We start from the raw sequence: 14,617 nt of genomic DNA, 5'->3' as shown, positions 1-14,617 counted from the left end.
TTAAAGCTCAACGTTCAGAAAACTAAGATCATGGCATCTGGTCCCATCAGTTCATGGGAAATAGATGGGGAAACAGTGGAAACAGTGTCAGACTTTATTTTTTTGGAGCTCGAAAATCACTGCAGATGGTGAATGCAGCCATGAAATTAAAAGATGTTTACTCCTTGGAAGGGAAGTTATGACCAACCTAGATAGCATATTTAAAAGCAGAGACATTAGTTTGCCAACAATGGTCCGTTTAGTCAAGGCTATGGTTTTTCCAGTAGCCATGTATGGATGTGAGAGTTGGATGGTGTAGAAAGCTGAGTGCCGAGGAATGGATGCTTTTGAAGTGTGTTGGAGAGGACTCTTGAGAGTCCCTTGAACTGCAAGATCTAGCCAGTCCATGCTAAGGGAGATCAGTCCTGGGTGTCCATTGGAAGGACTGATGTTTAAGTTGAAACTCCAATACTTTGGCCACCTAATGCGAAGGGTTGACTCATTGGAAAGGACACTAATGCTGGGCAGAATTGGGGGCAGGAGGAGAAGGGGACGACAGAGGATGAGATGGCTGGATGGCATCACTGACTCAATGGACATGGGTATGGGTAGACTCTGGGAGTTGCTGATGGACAGGGAGGACTGGCATGCTATGGTTCACGGGCTCACAAATAATCAGAGATGACTGAACGACTGAACTGAACTGAACTGAATATACATGTTTAAGTGCCATTCTATCATATCACCCAATCCCCGCCTATTCCCAAGTAGTCCAAAAGCCTGTTCTTTACTTCCTTGTCTCTATTGCTATCTTCCATACAGGGTCATCATTACCATCTTTCTAAATTCCATTTATATGCATTAATATTCTGTATTAGTCTTTCTCCAACTGACTTACTTCATTCTGTATAATAGACTCCAGTTCGTCCACCTCATTAGAACTGACTCAAATACTTTCTTTATAATACTGAGTAATATTCCATTGTGTATATGTACCACAACTTCCTTACCCATTCATCTCCTAATGGACATCTAGGTTGCTTCCATGTCCTGGCTTTTGTAAACAGTGCTACGATGAACACTGGGGTACACATTCCCTTAATTTCTGGTTTCCTCAGTGTGTATGCCATGCAGTGGGAAATCTGGGTCATATGGCAGTTCTATTTCCAATTTTTAAAGGAATCTCCACACTGTTCTTCATAGTGACTATACAAGTTTGCATTCCCAAGTGAGGCATTGTCATTTCTGCCTTAGCCTCTGGAGAAGCTCCATATTTACAAGTTTCCTGAGGGGCCCAGCTTCTCCTGGTGTGGCAGCCAAGACTTGTGCCCAGCTGCTCCCTACCAGGCCCTCCTGCACACACACGCCTCTACCCCTTGTGGTCTCTGAGGAGCCTTTAGGCCCTGCCTGTGAGGAAAGGCTGCCAGGGGGCTGGTGACATGGCCAGGATGGGTCCTTCTCAAATCTCTTCTGGGGTGAAGGAGACTCTTGTGCCTGACCAAGCGTGTAAGACTTCCCTGCTCAGCACAGGGTGGGCACTGACTGGACCCCTCTACAGATGTGGTGAGAAAGCTGCCACAGAAGAACAGGGAGGCTCCTTTCCTGACAGGTGTTGGTGTGAGCGTCTTCCCTCTGAGCCTTAGGCGACGAGGCCTTTCTCCTGACTCAGCTGTCATGGGAGCCTCAGGTGCCGGGCAGGTTGTGGGGCTTGAGTGACTCCAGAGTTTAAAGCTGCAGGGGGTCTGAACACGCTCTCCCTCTAGGGTCTTGGCCCCACAGAGCAGGTGTTATCTCCCCTCCTCCTCCCTGCTGTTATTCCCTCCCCTTCTCTCTCTTCTGCTTCATCCAACTCCTTTCAGAGAAGACACACACATTCCATATGATATTGTAAACTTTATTCATGGCCGGGGAAAGAGGAAATCATGCAAGTGAAACGCGGTAGACCGATCTCACACAGGCGACAGCAGCGGCCCAGGGCGAAGGGAGTTACACTGGGTTTAACAGTGATGACTTCCCATGTGTTCCTGTCCTAGTTCCCGGAAGCCCGGAATACACCTGTTTGATCTGAATTGCCCAAATAAGCACAAAGTTTTGATGAAAGACAAGGTTATGTGAAGACAGAAGCAGAAGGACATTTGAAGATAATTCTGGATTTAAATATGAAGGAGGACCAGGATCCAAGGAATGAAAGCATTGCAGCTCTAGATGCAAAAATGGCAAAAAGCAGGATCCTGTCCCAGGTCCCTGGATGAGGGGCCTGTCAACATCTTGGTTGTGTCCAGGGAAACCCATTTCTGACTTCTCACTCCAGAGCCATCAGAGGATAACTTTGTGTGGTTCTAAGTCCCTAAGGCAGAGGCAAATTATTTTAGCATCTAAACAGAAGTGGATACATGGACAGACAGGCAGCCAGAGGGGAGAAATACAGAGGAGAACAGACAGACTGGAGAATGTCGGGTGATCAAGATTCAGGTGGATCTTGAGAGACGCAGGGTGTCAGAGACAGATGGAGAGATAAGCAGATAGGGAGCCTGGAGAAAGGTGAGAGGAGAAGGGCAGAAAGTCTGCTGCTGGGCAGGAGGCAGGAGATGAGGCAAGCTGGCAGGGGGCAGACAGAAGGAAGAAGTGGGCAAAGAGGCAAGGACAGGAGAGAGTGACAGCAAGACAGGATGGCAGGCAGAGGCCCTCAGAGCTTGTCCTTTTCCCCACGTGGATCAGACAGCCTCCTGAGCTGCAAGTGGATCCCATTTTTGGATCTCAGCACAATGAGTGGCATGGGCACGGGGATCCTGGAGGGATCCGGTGACAGCTCAAAGCGAAGCAAGGTCAGGGCCACGGCCACCTTCAACTCATTCATGGCAAACCGCTTCCCGATGCAGTTCCTGGGTGAGGAGGGGAAAAGGAAGTGAGCAGAGACTTCTAATCCCTGCGGAGCACAGGGATTCAGGGCTGTCCTCCAGCTGGCCCAGCCCTGATCCCTTCCTTACTCATCACACTGAAGTTGCCAGCAAAGCTCTCCCCCGACAGATGACAAAGTCCACCTCTCTAAGGTCTAGCTCCTAACTCCTAGTCCTGCTCTCAGCAGGAAAACCTGGGGAGCATCGGTGCTCCAAGCCACAGAGTCAAGAGAAGTGGATCAAGAACTGCGAACCAGTACTTTATTCACTCGTCCACTGTCAATTCCTGGTTTCAGGTCAGCCCAGTGCACTGTATCGGGCAGGGTGGACACTCTCTCAGGACCTTATCACCTACGGTGGACAAACAGGCTGTCGAGTCCCCAGAGATGCCAAGACAGGGTTGTGCAAGGAATCAGAATGCTAACAGGGAGGCTTCCTGGTTAACAAGGGTTAACCACCCTGAACCTACTGGACAAATTCCCTCCCAGTTAATGGTCTGGCTTTCTGTCTCCCTCAGCTCCTCAGTCAATCTACATTTGGAACCTTCCCAATACAATCCAGAAATGACCCTCGTAACCATCCCTTGGGCTCCTCATCTGACTTTTTCAGCCTCCGTTCCTCCCCTCCCTCTACAACCACAGCAGCTCCAGGACTGCTATATTCCACATCACAGGGGGGAACACGTCCCAGTGCCTCACCTGCATCACAGCCCTCTCTGGGTTCTTCCAAGCTCATCTGGGGTCTGTCCCTCTCCTCTTCCTGACTCAGGCACTGTTGAGGTTCCCTCCCCTCGCCTCTGCCATCCTCATGCTCAAGGCTCAATCCAGTGACCACCACCCTCACCCCCTCTGCTGGCTGCACCTCTTCCCACTCTGGACCCTCAAGGCATCATGGGTGTTAACTCAAGGACACATCACATCCAGTGCCCAGCACAGTGCCAGATCATGGATCCTCCCACAGTCTGCTCAATGAATGAATGAGTGAAAGAGTGGGTGTGCGAATGATGTCTGTCTTGAGTAGACGTGTTGACATGTTGACAGTCAACCCTGAGTGAGGACAGCATTATCATCCCTGTGTTCCCATCTCCTAGCACGGGTCCTGGTACACGGAGACACGCTTAATACATACTTCCATATTTAAACAATATTAATTGAATTGAAAACAAGTCAAGTGGAATGAGAATATAAGAAATATTCAGTCTGACCTAGGAATCAAGCTGCGTAAGCCCTCCTGTCCTCTAGTGGCAGCTGCATGACAGGCAGCCATATCTACAAGGAAGGACTGGACTCTGGTGTAAACCAAATCCTAGAATCAATTCAGGAAGACAGTTTGCATCAATACTGTTCTGCAAAGGTTGATTCACCAACTGAGAGATTACTAGAGCTGTAGAGTGAGAAAAAACTTGTTTCTACTAAATTACAAAGTCACTGAAGTTACTATTTCAGGGGAGGTTCTCCAGCCTTTAAGATCTTCAGAGCAATCATTTAGGAGTGTATAATCCAGGATAAGAGCTGTTTCGATGTGCTTTATGTCTTACATGCAATGGATTTTTCAAATGCATGTGTCAAACACAAAATAGTCTCCCTCCTGTAAGGAAAGAGCAAATTAACCAAGATGACATGGTCAGGCTCTCTTGCCCTGTGGTCTCTCACTGTTGCCTCATGCTTTGTAAATAATGATTATGTAACAGCTGAGATCACGTATACCACTGCATGCGTGTGTCACATGGTACTCGCTTGGACTCTGGCTACTTTTGTTATATAAAGTCCACCTGGAAAAGCTCTGGAGGACGTGTGTGGTACACCTTTATGAGTTTCACCATGAAAGCCCTGGTTACTGCTGCACTGGGGCTACGTTGGGCAACATCATGGCTATATTATATGAGGTTATGTTCTAGCTAGGCTGTGGTGTTTATGGTTGCTGCTATGGTGGCTGCGTCAGGCAGGACAGAGGCTGTGTTATGGCGGCCATTCCAGCCAGGAGAGAATAAATGTGTCTGCAGTTCCTATGGATCGTCTAGTCCTCCTTCAGCCTCTTAGCTGACCCTTTGCTTATCCTGGGTTCAGCAAACAGTGTGCACCGTGTGAACAGTGAGGCAACTGGCATCATGAGCAGAATCAGCAATAGAGTCCTCCACTTTAAGGTCTTTCTTACTAACATTACCCTGTACTATATGGGACTGTGGTGTCTAAATTCTGCTTTTAAATGAAGAATTTTGGCAACAGAAAACTGTGTCATTGTTATATTAATACACAGTGAAAACTATGTTGGATGTCCTTCAGGAATAGAGAACACACTGATGACTATGAAAATTTCTTCAAACTACAGCTGTAACTGATCACATACATGACTTGAAGCCTCAGGACATGGAAGGCAGTTGGAATTCCCAGCCTAGGCAAGCACGATGAATACATTGAGGGGCAGACTGGTGAATTAAGCAAAAACCAGTGGGCTGACTAGGAAGGCGGGAACAGAGAAAATCATCTTTTTAGGTGACTGAAATTGTGCTAACCAAACGTGTAGTTTAAGTTTCAGGAAGACCTCTAATGCTAAAACGTCATACTTCTACAGTGGGAAAAATCCAGGATACTTTGGATGGAAATGAGGTCAATCCTTGTGGACATTAGGAGGTCAGTGTCATTGTGGTGGGCCCTGAAGACCTTCTTGTACATGGAGAACCACACCTCCTTCTCAGCACTTCAACATACAAGGACAGAACTTCATGTTCCACACGTGAAGGTTGACAGTCACACACATCGGGTAGCAACCAGTGACACTTGCTTCCCCAAGTACAGAGGCCTCACCTGGAGCCTCCTGAGAAGGGCAGGAAGGCATGGCTGTGTCGACTAGAACCTGGTGCAAAGCGGGTTGGGTCAAACACCTGCAGAGAGAGCACCGGAGCCAGGACATTTGGGGTCAAATCGCTTAAGTGAATCCACCAGGGGATAAGAATCTCAGAGAGGGAGCAGGGGAAGGGTTTGGTGTCGGGAGAGCATCCCATCTCCTCCTCCTCCGTTCATCATACCTCTGGGTTTGGCCACACCTTCGGGTTGTGATGAAGCCCATAAAAAGAGAGGGAGACTAAGATTCCTGTGGGGCAGAGAGGAGAGAGAGAAGCCTGATGATCCCATGGTGCAGGGGATGTGTGTCTTCACAAAAGTCCTGGGAGCCACCATGGGAGCACCCTCTGTCACTCTGAATGAAATGATGCTCTTGCAAGACAGGTGGGCGGGGCATGACAAAGCACACCATCACAGATTAGGGGTAGGTGACCACAGCCCAGGATTGAGAATTAAAAGAACTGCAAGGTTATGCTTAGGAGCAGCTCAGGTGACAACTCACATTTATCAGGTGCCATCATGAACCCAGGGAAAGTGAAATAATCATTTAATCCTCACACAAGCTCTCCTGTCCCCACGAGCCCATGAAGCACCTGAGGCTCAGAGAGGTTATGGGTTGGGTCTATGGTCCCACATTTTGGAGGAAACCAGGCTGGGATTAAGACCCACTGGATGCTAAATCAGTGAGTGCCTTCCAGCCATGACAGGGCTCTTAGACCTCATCATCACCTGCTCTTTGCCATCCACCAGAGGACACCTCAGAGACTAGACCCTCTGACGTATGACAGTGGAGTCTGTTGAGCTCCCTCCTTTACTTACACCCCATATGGAAGAACCATGCCTCCCCCTGCTTCTGCTTTTCTCTTAAGCCTTCATGATTCAAGGAATTAGAATTTTAGTCTCCATCGTAAGACCGCACAGAAGGGTCAACATTTATTTGTTGAGCTTTGTTGCATTCAAATTCTGTGTCAAATCATTTTTCTTTCAGTAGAGGTTAATTACTTCACAATGATGTGCTGGTTTCTGCCTTACTACAGTGCAAATAAGGTACAGTTATGTATGTACATATATATGGATAAGGAAATGGCAACTCACTCCCATATTCTTGCCTGAGAAATGTCATGGACAGTGGAGCCTGGTGGGCCACAGTCTATGGGGTCTCAAAAGAGCCAGACACAACTTAGCAACTAAACAACAGCTATATCCCCTCCATCTTGCATCTCTCTCCCCCTTCCCATTCCACCCCTCTAGGTCACCTCAGAGAATCAGGCTGGGCTTCCTTTTATATAGCAGCTTTCCACTAGATACATGTTAATATTTCACACATGGTAGTCTGTCTATGTCAATGGTACTTTCCCAATTCATCCTACCCTCTCCTTACCCTCCTGCGTCCACAAGTCCATTCCCTATGTCTGCATCTACATTCCTTCTCTGCAAATAGGTTCATCAAAACTATTTTCTTAGATCCTATATATACATGTGTGTGTGTTAATATATGGTATTTGATTTTCTCTTTCTGAGTGCTTCACTCTGTATAACAAGCTGTAGATTCTTCCACTTCACTGCAACTGACTCAGATTCATTCCATTTTATACTGACTAATATTCCATTGCATATATAGACCACATCTTCATTATCCATTCATCTGTCAGTGGACATCTAGGTTGCTTCCACGTCCTGGCTGTTGCAAACAATGCTGCAATGAACACTGTGGCACATGTGCTTTTTGGATTCTGGTTTTCCCAGGGTATATTCCCAGTAGTAGGTTTGTTGAATATGTGGTAGTATTAATTGTAGGTTTTATGGAAAAGCATTTTTTAAAACTCATTCAAACTACAGAATAAATATTATCTTTAGGCAGACAAGAGCCAGAGTATTCTGGAACTGGAAGTGCACAGGTGGATTTCTGGTCTACCACGTGGTTCTACAGTGTGCTTAGCTGAATGGTGAGGTGAGGTTCATACCTGCAGGTAAGGAGCATCCATCAGGGAAGGTGATGGGCTTGCTAAGATTTCTGGAAACAGTTGGCACTGGCGTGTAGAGTCTCATGGCCTCCTTGATGCACATGGTGGTGTATGGCATCTGGTCCAGATGGTCCCTGAAAGGAAGCTCATTTGAGGACAGGCGGGACTGGACAACCACTGATTCTCTCTAGCTCAGGTAGGACAGGGTCCTTCACCTCCAGGAAACTCACCACGTGATGGAAGCACCACCCCCCAGGAGGCTCTGGATCTCTTCCCGACACCTCTGCTGATGCTCTGGGTGGGAGGCTAGAGCATAGAGGATCCAGGAGATGCCACTGGCTGTGGTGTCGTGACCCCCAAACATGAACGTGTCCACTTCGGCACGGAGGTCCTCGTCAGACAAGCTGCTTCCATGCTCCATCTGTGGAGGCAGGGCCAGAGTGCAGCTATGCCCTTCCTGTGTGCTTCTGCCCAAAGGCTCAGGCCTCTCCTGCCCACACTCACTCTGGCAAAGAGGAGGATGTCCAGGAAGTCCAAGTGCCTCCTGCTCCTCACCGTCTCCAGCTCTCCCTCCTTCTGCAGGTGAGCCTTCCTCTCCTTGATCACTGCATCTGTCCCAGAACAGTGGTTCCCAGACAGAGCTGAGGACTCTGAGGGTTCAGATGCAGCACCCACCATAGCCCCATCTGCCCCTCAGGCCCAATCTGGCTGCCAGGTGGCTGAGGGTGAGGGTGGGACTAGGGGAACATATCAGGACTGAGAGCTCAAGCATCATCTACTCCAGACAGGAATCCCCGCAGTATCACAGCCCGTGGGGCCTCTGCCTGAATTCTGTCAGGAGGGGAGTCTCACTCAGTCATCATCAACCTGGTGACTACTGAAATTCTCTACACAAGACCTGACACCCTGAACTCTGGGTTCACAGTCCGTGCAGAAGGCGGGTGTGGGTCAGCTCCTGAAGAGAAAGCAGGAGTCTGGGCTCTGCCTGAAGGGTCAAGGTCAGGTCTTTCACTTGTGCCTAATGAAGGTGGGGGAGCAGCCTGACGGGAAGAGGGGAACCTGTGTGTTGATGGGCGAGGTGGCAGGCCTGCTGGTTCCAGCGGCCTTCAGGGGTCAGCCTGTAGATGAAGTCGTTCTGATAGAAAACATTTCTCTGTCGGGAAAAAAACAGATGACTGAGGTCCCTGGTGGTCTTGATGTAGGACTGAGAATTCCTGAAGGGAGAGGACACAGAAAAGACTGGAGTTGAGGGAGCCTCTGACCTGGAGAGCAAGTTGGGCTCTGGGTGGAGAATTCCTCAGGTAACACTGAGGCATTGTCATTTCTGCCTCATTGCCCAGGAGCCATCCCCCTGGAGTCCTTTACAAGTGTCCTGAGCAGCCAGGCTTCTCCCTCTGCAGGATTCAGGGACCTCTGAGAGAGTCAAGGGTGGTCTGGGTGGAATTTGACCATGGTCCTTGTCTCCGTATAGAATGTTACTTTTTGTGCTGATAAGCACCCACACTGCCCTTACTGCCTCTCAGGTAAGTCCTTCCCAGGTGGTGAGAACAGGACCCTGCCCTTGAAGAGCTGTCACCGACCTTTCTGTCTGGATGCTGCCGTGGTGGCTGAAGGCGCACTTCATGATGGTGTCCAGGGTCATCAAGGAGACATGTCCAAAGATCTCCAGATGTGAGTCCTGGCTAACGAGCTTCTCCCACTTGTCCTGTGGAGGGATGGGGATTGACCCTGCTCTGCTCACCTAGAAGACATGTGCTGCCAAGGCCAGGCTTTCTCTCTGGCTCTACGTCTTCAGATGACATTTCTTCACTTTCTAGGCAGACATGTTTTAGCAACTTAGGGCTGTAACACTCGTGTGTAATGTGATGGCTATTTTTTCTGAATCTTTCGTATATATGCAGTTATATTCTCTTCTTATATCCTAACTAATTCTGCGTATTTGGAATAACATGATAATAACCACCTTTGGGAGGGCAGAAAGCAGTTTCTCAGGGGACAACGGGAGAACTTTTGTGTCCTGAGATAAGATCTGGACAGGTGATATCCAACACTAGATGCAAATATTTGAAGGCAAGGAAAAGCTAAAGTTCTCTAATGGGGCTCCTAGAAGGGGCATGAGCTACTCAATTGCTCTCATTCATCTAATGTTAGCTAAGAACAGGTGCTACCTGGTCTGGATCAGAGGTGATGTTTGTGAAGGCCCAGCTCTGTGAGTGTAGACCTGGCCTCATTTCCTCCTATGAATGGCTCAGTGACATGCAGAAGCCATGAAACCTAGGCCAGAGCCCACCTGCCTGACATCCTGGGATGTCCTCTCTGCCACTGAAGCTGCCATTGTCCAGGCCGGCCAGGGCCACTTTGAGCTGACCTCCTTGCTCTATTCCCCTGCGTTCAAACATGGAGATGGGAGAAAAGTCGACCCTGAATACACCATGGCCCTGATTTCTCTTGGTGAGGAGAAAATTATGGATCCAAGCTGGTGCCTAGATGTTCCTCTGTCCCACCTAGTTTTAATGAGTACTGTCTTGTACTAAGTCTAGAGTGCATCATTCTGGGTGGCTCTGTTCAATGGATGTCTGAGAGACATGAGTGTCTGATAGTGGGCCATGTCAACTGTGCTGGATTCTAGTGAATATGGTGACAAGGGATGGACTCACAAGCATCACTCGGACAGAGTCGGCCATGATTCCCACGTAGGGCTTCAGGATGTCGTAGTGGAAGGCTGGGGTTAGCATCCGCCGGTGCTCGAACCACGTCTGCCCCTCCAATAGCACCAAACCTGTCCCTGAACCACAGATGGCTATATGTGGGCATCGCCAAGACCAGGACCATCTTGGGAGGAACCAAGGGTGTCAGGAGAAGTCTCATCATGGGCCAGGGTCGGCGAGGCCAGTACACTTCAGGGATGTGAATTTCCAATACGTTTGTCCATAGCATGTGATTATGATAGCAATGAGGTCGAAAAAGTGTAGGAGGGCAGGTGATAAAAGAACTTATCAAAAAGTCAGGGAACATTAGTAAAGACTGAGAAGTGATGAAGAAGCAGCTAGGCTTCAGAGGGCTACAGCATCATGAAAAAGGCTGATGGTATTATTAGAAAAATGAGGTTTGATTCAGAGATGAGGATTCCTGGCTCCTGTTGTCCTCCATTTACCCAAAGAGACTGCTCTTGGTGAACCTAACGGGTGGGTGGTCGGCACTTGTATTTAAATGTACTTACCAACCCAGGGCTTCAGGTATCTGTAGTTAACATGAGCCTTTGGGTCTGAAAAGTAAGGAGGGAAGATGGATGGGACCCAACTCTGCAGACAGCCTCTAGAGCAGCTGAGGTCTAGACCGTGGGCTCCCTTCCCTTCCTGGTGCTTGTCAGATGGCAGTCAGTCTGAAGCCACCAACACTTGCCTCCCATCCCTGACTGTCTCTGTCCTGGTTGTCACCATGGTCCCAGGAAAGTAGACTCAGTGTTGCAGAGCAGAACACACACAGGACTAAGGTGGTGAATTGCCCTGAAACATAAACTCTGTTCAGTGCCATAGAATGAGACAGAATCTGTGGTTTTTCTACAATCGGTGGTGGTCTGGCCATCTCATGACCCAGGGCAGGCAACAGTGAAAGGTGCCCATCCTAGCCCAGTGTGGACAGGGAATTGGCTCCAGGTGTGGGATCATCTCAATTTGTTTATAAGAAGAAAAAGATGTAAAAGAGAAACTAGCCCCACAAGAGTAAAGCATTTATTAGTAATAAATAATGTTGTCCTTATCTGGCTTGGGGTTGGGGGGTGTTTGGAGGAATTCAGGCCTTGGCGTCTGATGTCCCAGTGTCTTCTGGAATTTCACACCCAGGACCATGTACTCAAATGCAAGATTGCCTCCTGCTGAGGGTTTCCCTCTCACCTGATCTCCCCAGGATCACCTTCATGTAGTCAGGGTCATAGACCACAACAAGGGCCCTTGTGCCCCACAGCCAGCGAACACAGGCCCTCGGGTATTTCTCTACCCTTTTCAGTAGGTGTGGCAGCTCACCCTCCTCTTGGAACTGTCACCAAAGTAAAGACAAGTCAATGACTTCTTTCTTTTAGTTTCGGAGCAGGAGTAGAGGTGAAGGCTTGGAAGGGTGTCAGGAGATAACTCTTGATCTATCAGCTGAACTAAGAGTTTAGAACTATTTCTTCTGACCCGGAATCTCATCCAACTTTGCAGGCTGTCCACCATTGTCCTAAGATCAGATTCTGTCCCATGTCAAGTAGAGTTATGGGTCAACACTATGAACTGCGTACAGAATCTTACATCAAAGATAACTACATAGCTTGTGAAACATTGGAAATAATTTGCACACAGTGACATAATTCCTTGAGCAATTTATGATCATTTGTATCACTTGTTGGGCTTCCCATGTGGCTTAAGTGTTAAGAAACATGCCTACAAAATGGAGACCTGGGTCGATGCCTGGTTGGGAAGATCCCCTGGAGAAAGTAAGCAGTTGTTTCATATTATTTGGTTTATTTAGAGAAGAGATATATATTTTAAGAAATGAATTTATATATTAATTTCATTTTGCCATCCTAATCGTATATATGTTTGATGCTATCTCAGAATACATGTTAATGTATCTTAGTATGAAAGAACGTTTGCAATGTGTATGGCTAAGTGAAAAAAATTAAATATTACATTGTGTGTGTAATATTATTTTCCATGTTGAGTGTGTGAACAGTTGTAGGACAGATTCTGCATGTACAAATATGAGAATGGTATTGAAATAAGATTTTGATATGTGGATTTTTAATCTCAGTTTCATTGACTAATTGTCAGAAACCTTTGTGCACTTCCCATCTTGTAGTGGAATCTTTGCAAACTCCTACGTGTGGACCACGAAGGCCTTTCCTTTTTGACTTTACCCTCTCTCTTCTTGCTCTGACAGGCTGGCGATTCCACAGGACCCATTGCTCTGCCTCCAAGATGCTGCTGCCAGCACTCCTTGCCCTGGATCTACCTGCTCATCTTCCAGGTCTTTGCTCATGTTCTTCCCTCTACCTGGAGGCCCATCATCTTTACCACAGAGCAACTGCCTCTCCTCAACTTTGGAGACTCAATTTGCTTTGTTACCTCTGGATATCTTCTCAGCAGTTGATCCCAGGCATGTTGCATTTAATCACATCATCTTTACTTCAATGGCTTCTGTGTAACTCAGAGCAACCCTCTGCTCTTTGGTATCTCATCTCTGCCTGCATCCTTCTAGTATCAAGACTCACCAGCTCTGAGGCAATTTGTCTACCCTGCGTCATGTTCCTTCACTGAGCTTGTGTGTACTGAGCAGTAACTCTGTGCCAGACACAGGTGGAAGGCACTAAACTAGGATGCGGCTCTAGATGCTTGTCTGTTTGGAGCCTGCAGGTTAGTGAAATAGACTGAGAGACCAAGTGGCCATAAGAGAAGGGCATCATGAAAGTGTGATGGACAGAAGCCGTAGGCTATGGGGAAGCTTTAGGGAAGGGGGCCCAACCCAGAGCTGGATGTTAGAAAAGCCTTCTTCCTGCACTTGCTCTTTCTTTGACTCATAATTTACCAAGATGCTTTCAGGACAGAAAGGTAAACCAGAGGCAAGATTTCCCAGAAGAAGCTCATAGCTATGATCTTGCAGAGAGAAATAGCTGTATCTAGTTAGCACTGACATGTGGGAAGGACATCCAAGGGATAAAGAGTGTCCTCTCCTCTCCTGGGAGACCCACGATGAAAATGACTTGGACCTGGAGCTTGTGAGACACTCATATGAGGGATGAGATCATTCTGGGAAGAGGGCACATGGGAGCTGAGTCCCAGAGGCTGGAATGCACAGGCTGGGGGGAGGACCTTGAGTAACCTGGGGTGCAGGAGATTAGGAAGGAGAGAGAAGAGAGGTACTGGGCCAGCCCGCATGGGGCTTGGGCTGCTTCTAGTTCTTGTCCTTGTCTCCACTCTGCTCTAATTGCACTGCTGAGAAACGGAGACCTCAGCTCTCTGCAACCTGTGATTGTCTCCTAACCTTGTTTAAGTCGCAACCCTCGGTGAGCCATTTTCATGTGGCCCTGACTTTGCTCTGAGCTCCCGCGCCCCCGGGGCAGTGGTGCCCTGCTGGGTGGGCAGGTGCTGCCCCTCCCAGCCTACAAGCTGCTCCCTTCCCTCCTGCCTGTCCCTCCACACAGAGGACTGACACCGCTCTGTGCAGGCTCTGTTTGGCGTGCTGAGGGTGAGGGGGATTACAGGCTCAGTTCCAAGAGCTCATCGTCCAGAGAGAGGACACCAAACAGGCAGTTCTCCTCACCTGGCCCCATCAAGGGATCTTCGCTCCTTTGTGTGGCCTCTGGTGTGGGTTTCTGGCACTGACCTTACGGGACTAAAAAATCTCTTAGTCTGAATGAACCAAGCTGGTTTGTCCCCACACCTGTCATAACCCAACCCAGCCAGTAAGCCTCTTTTCCTGTGACTTGACACCTTCTTAGATTCCTGTCTGTTGTCTCCACACACAGTGAACCCACAGGGCTGATCCATCACACTGAGCACATCTGTGCTCTCAGGCAAGCACAGGGCCAGGTATGAACTTGCTGAGTGTGACCATGCTCTAGATCTCCAGCCCTCCCGACCTTCCCACTCCCCCATCCAGCTCCATCCTACCTCCCGCTTGTGTCCATAGAGCCAGTGGGAAGGAGGAGATGGGAAGTGATGAAGGGCTTTGAGCAGCCACTGTCTGTGCAGGTAGAGCTGTGCCACTTTGAGCAGAAGCAGAACCAGGCCGAGCAGGGAGACCACCTGCAGGAGCCCAGAGACACTGCCCAGGACTCTGGACGGGCTCAGTGCAGAGACACTCATGGTGCAGTGGCTTCTGGAGCACTGACTGTCCCTGACTGTGGCTGACTTTCCCTGAGCTCCCAGCCTGATCTGGGAGGATCTCCCCGCCCACCTGG

The 14,617-nt window shown here is 48.7% G+C and overlaps 1 protein-coding gene across 2 annotated transcripts; it reads right to left on the bottom strand.

The window, feature by feature from the left end:
* Positions 1–1,859: 1,859 nt before the first annotated feature.
* Positions 1,860–14,581, bottom strand: LOC145507902 (taurochenodeoxycholic 6 alpha-hydroxylase-like). 2 transcript variants are annotated; one of them, XM_081495386.1, is made up of 12 exons: positions 14,328–14,581; positions 11,574–11,715; positions 10,901–10,945; positions 10,338–10,465; positions 9,261–9,385; positions 8,740–8,894; positions 8,185–8,291; positions 7,911–8,101; positions 7,681–7,814; positions 5,902–5,966; positions 5,681–5,757; positions 1,860–2,861 (listed from the first exon to the last, which is right to left on the bottom strand). In XM_081495386.1, the coding sequence occupies exons 1-12, from the start codon at positions 14,520–14,522 to the stop codon at positions 2,666–2,668; spliced, it is 1,560 nt and encodes a 519-aa protein (XP_081351512.1). In that variant the 5' UTR covers positions 14,523–14,581; the 3' UTR covers positions 1,860–2,665. The 2 variants fall into 2 exon arrangements, with proteins under 2 accessions (XP_081351512.1, XP_081351513.1); XM_081495387.1 differs by having other exon boundaries at positions 8,740–8,798; positions 14,328–14,559.
* Between the last annotated feature and the right edge of the window lie 36 nt (positions 14,582–14,617).

This window comes from Giraffa tippelskirchi, chromosome 5, assembly GCF_054371585.1.
Source record: "Giraffa tippelskirchi isolate mGirTip1 chromosome 5, T2T-mGirTip1v1.2.pri, whole genome shotgun sequence".
Taxonomy (NCBI): domain Eukaryota; kingdom Metazoa; phylum Chordata; class Mammalia; order Artiodactyla; family Giraffidae; genus Giraffa; species Giraffa tippelskirchi.
This window is presented reverse-complemented; position numbering and strand designations above follow the sequence as displayed.

Bases quoted from the DNA above. Each gene is read 5' to 3' on its own strand.
- LOC145507902 (XM_081495386.1), bottom strand. From the start codon at position 14,522: ATGAGTGTCTCTGCACTGAGCCCGTCCAGAGTCCTGGGCAGTGTCTCT. The intron at 10,946-11,573 runs GTGAGAGGGAAA...CTTACTTTTCAG, and splicing joins GGTGATCCTGGGGAGATCAG to ACCCAAAGGCTCATGTTAAC. The intron at 8,895-9,260 runs GTCGGTGACAGC...CTCTCCCTTCAG, and splicing joins GGCAGCATCCAGACAGAAAG to GAATTCTCAGTCCTACATCA.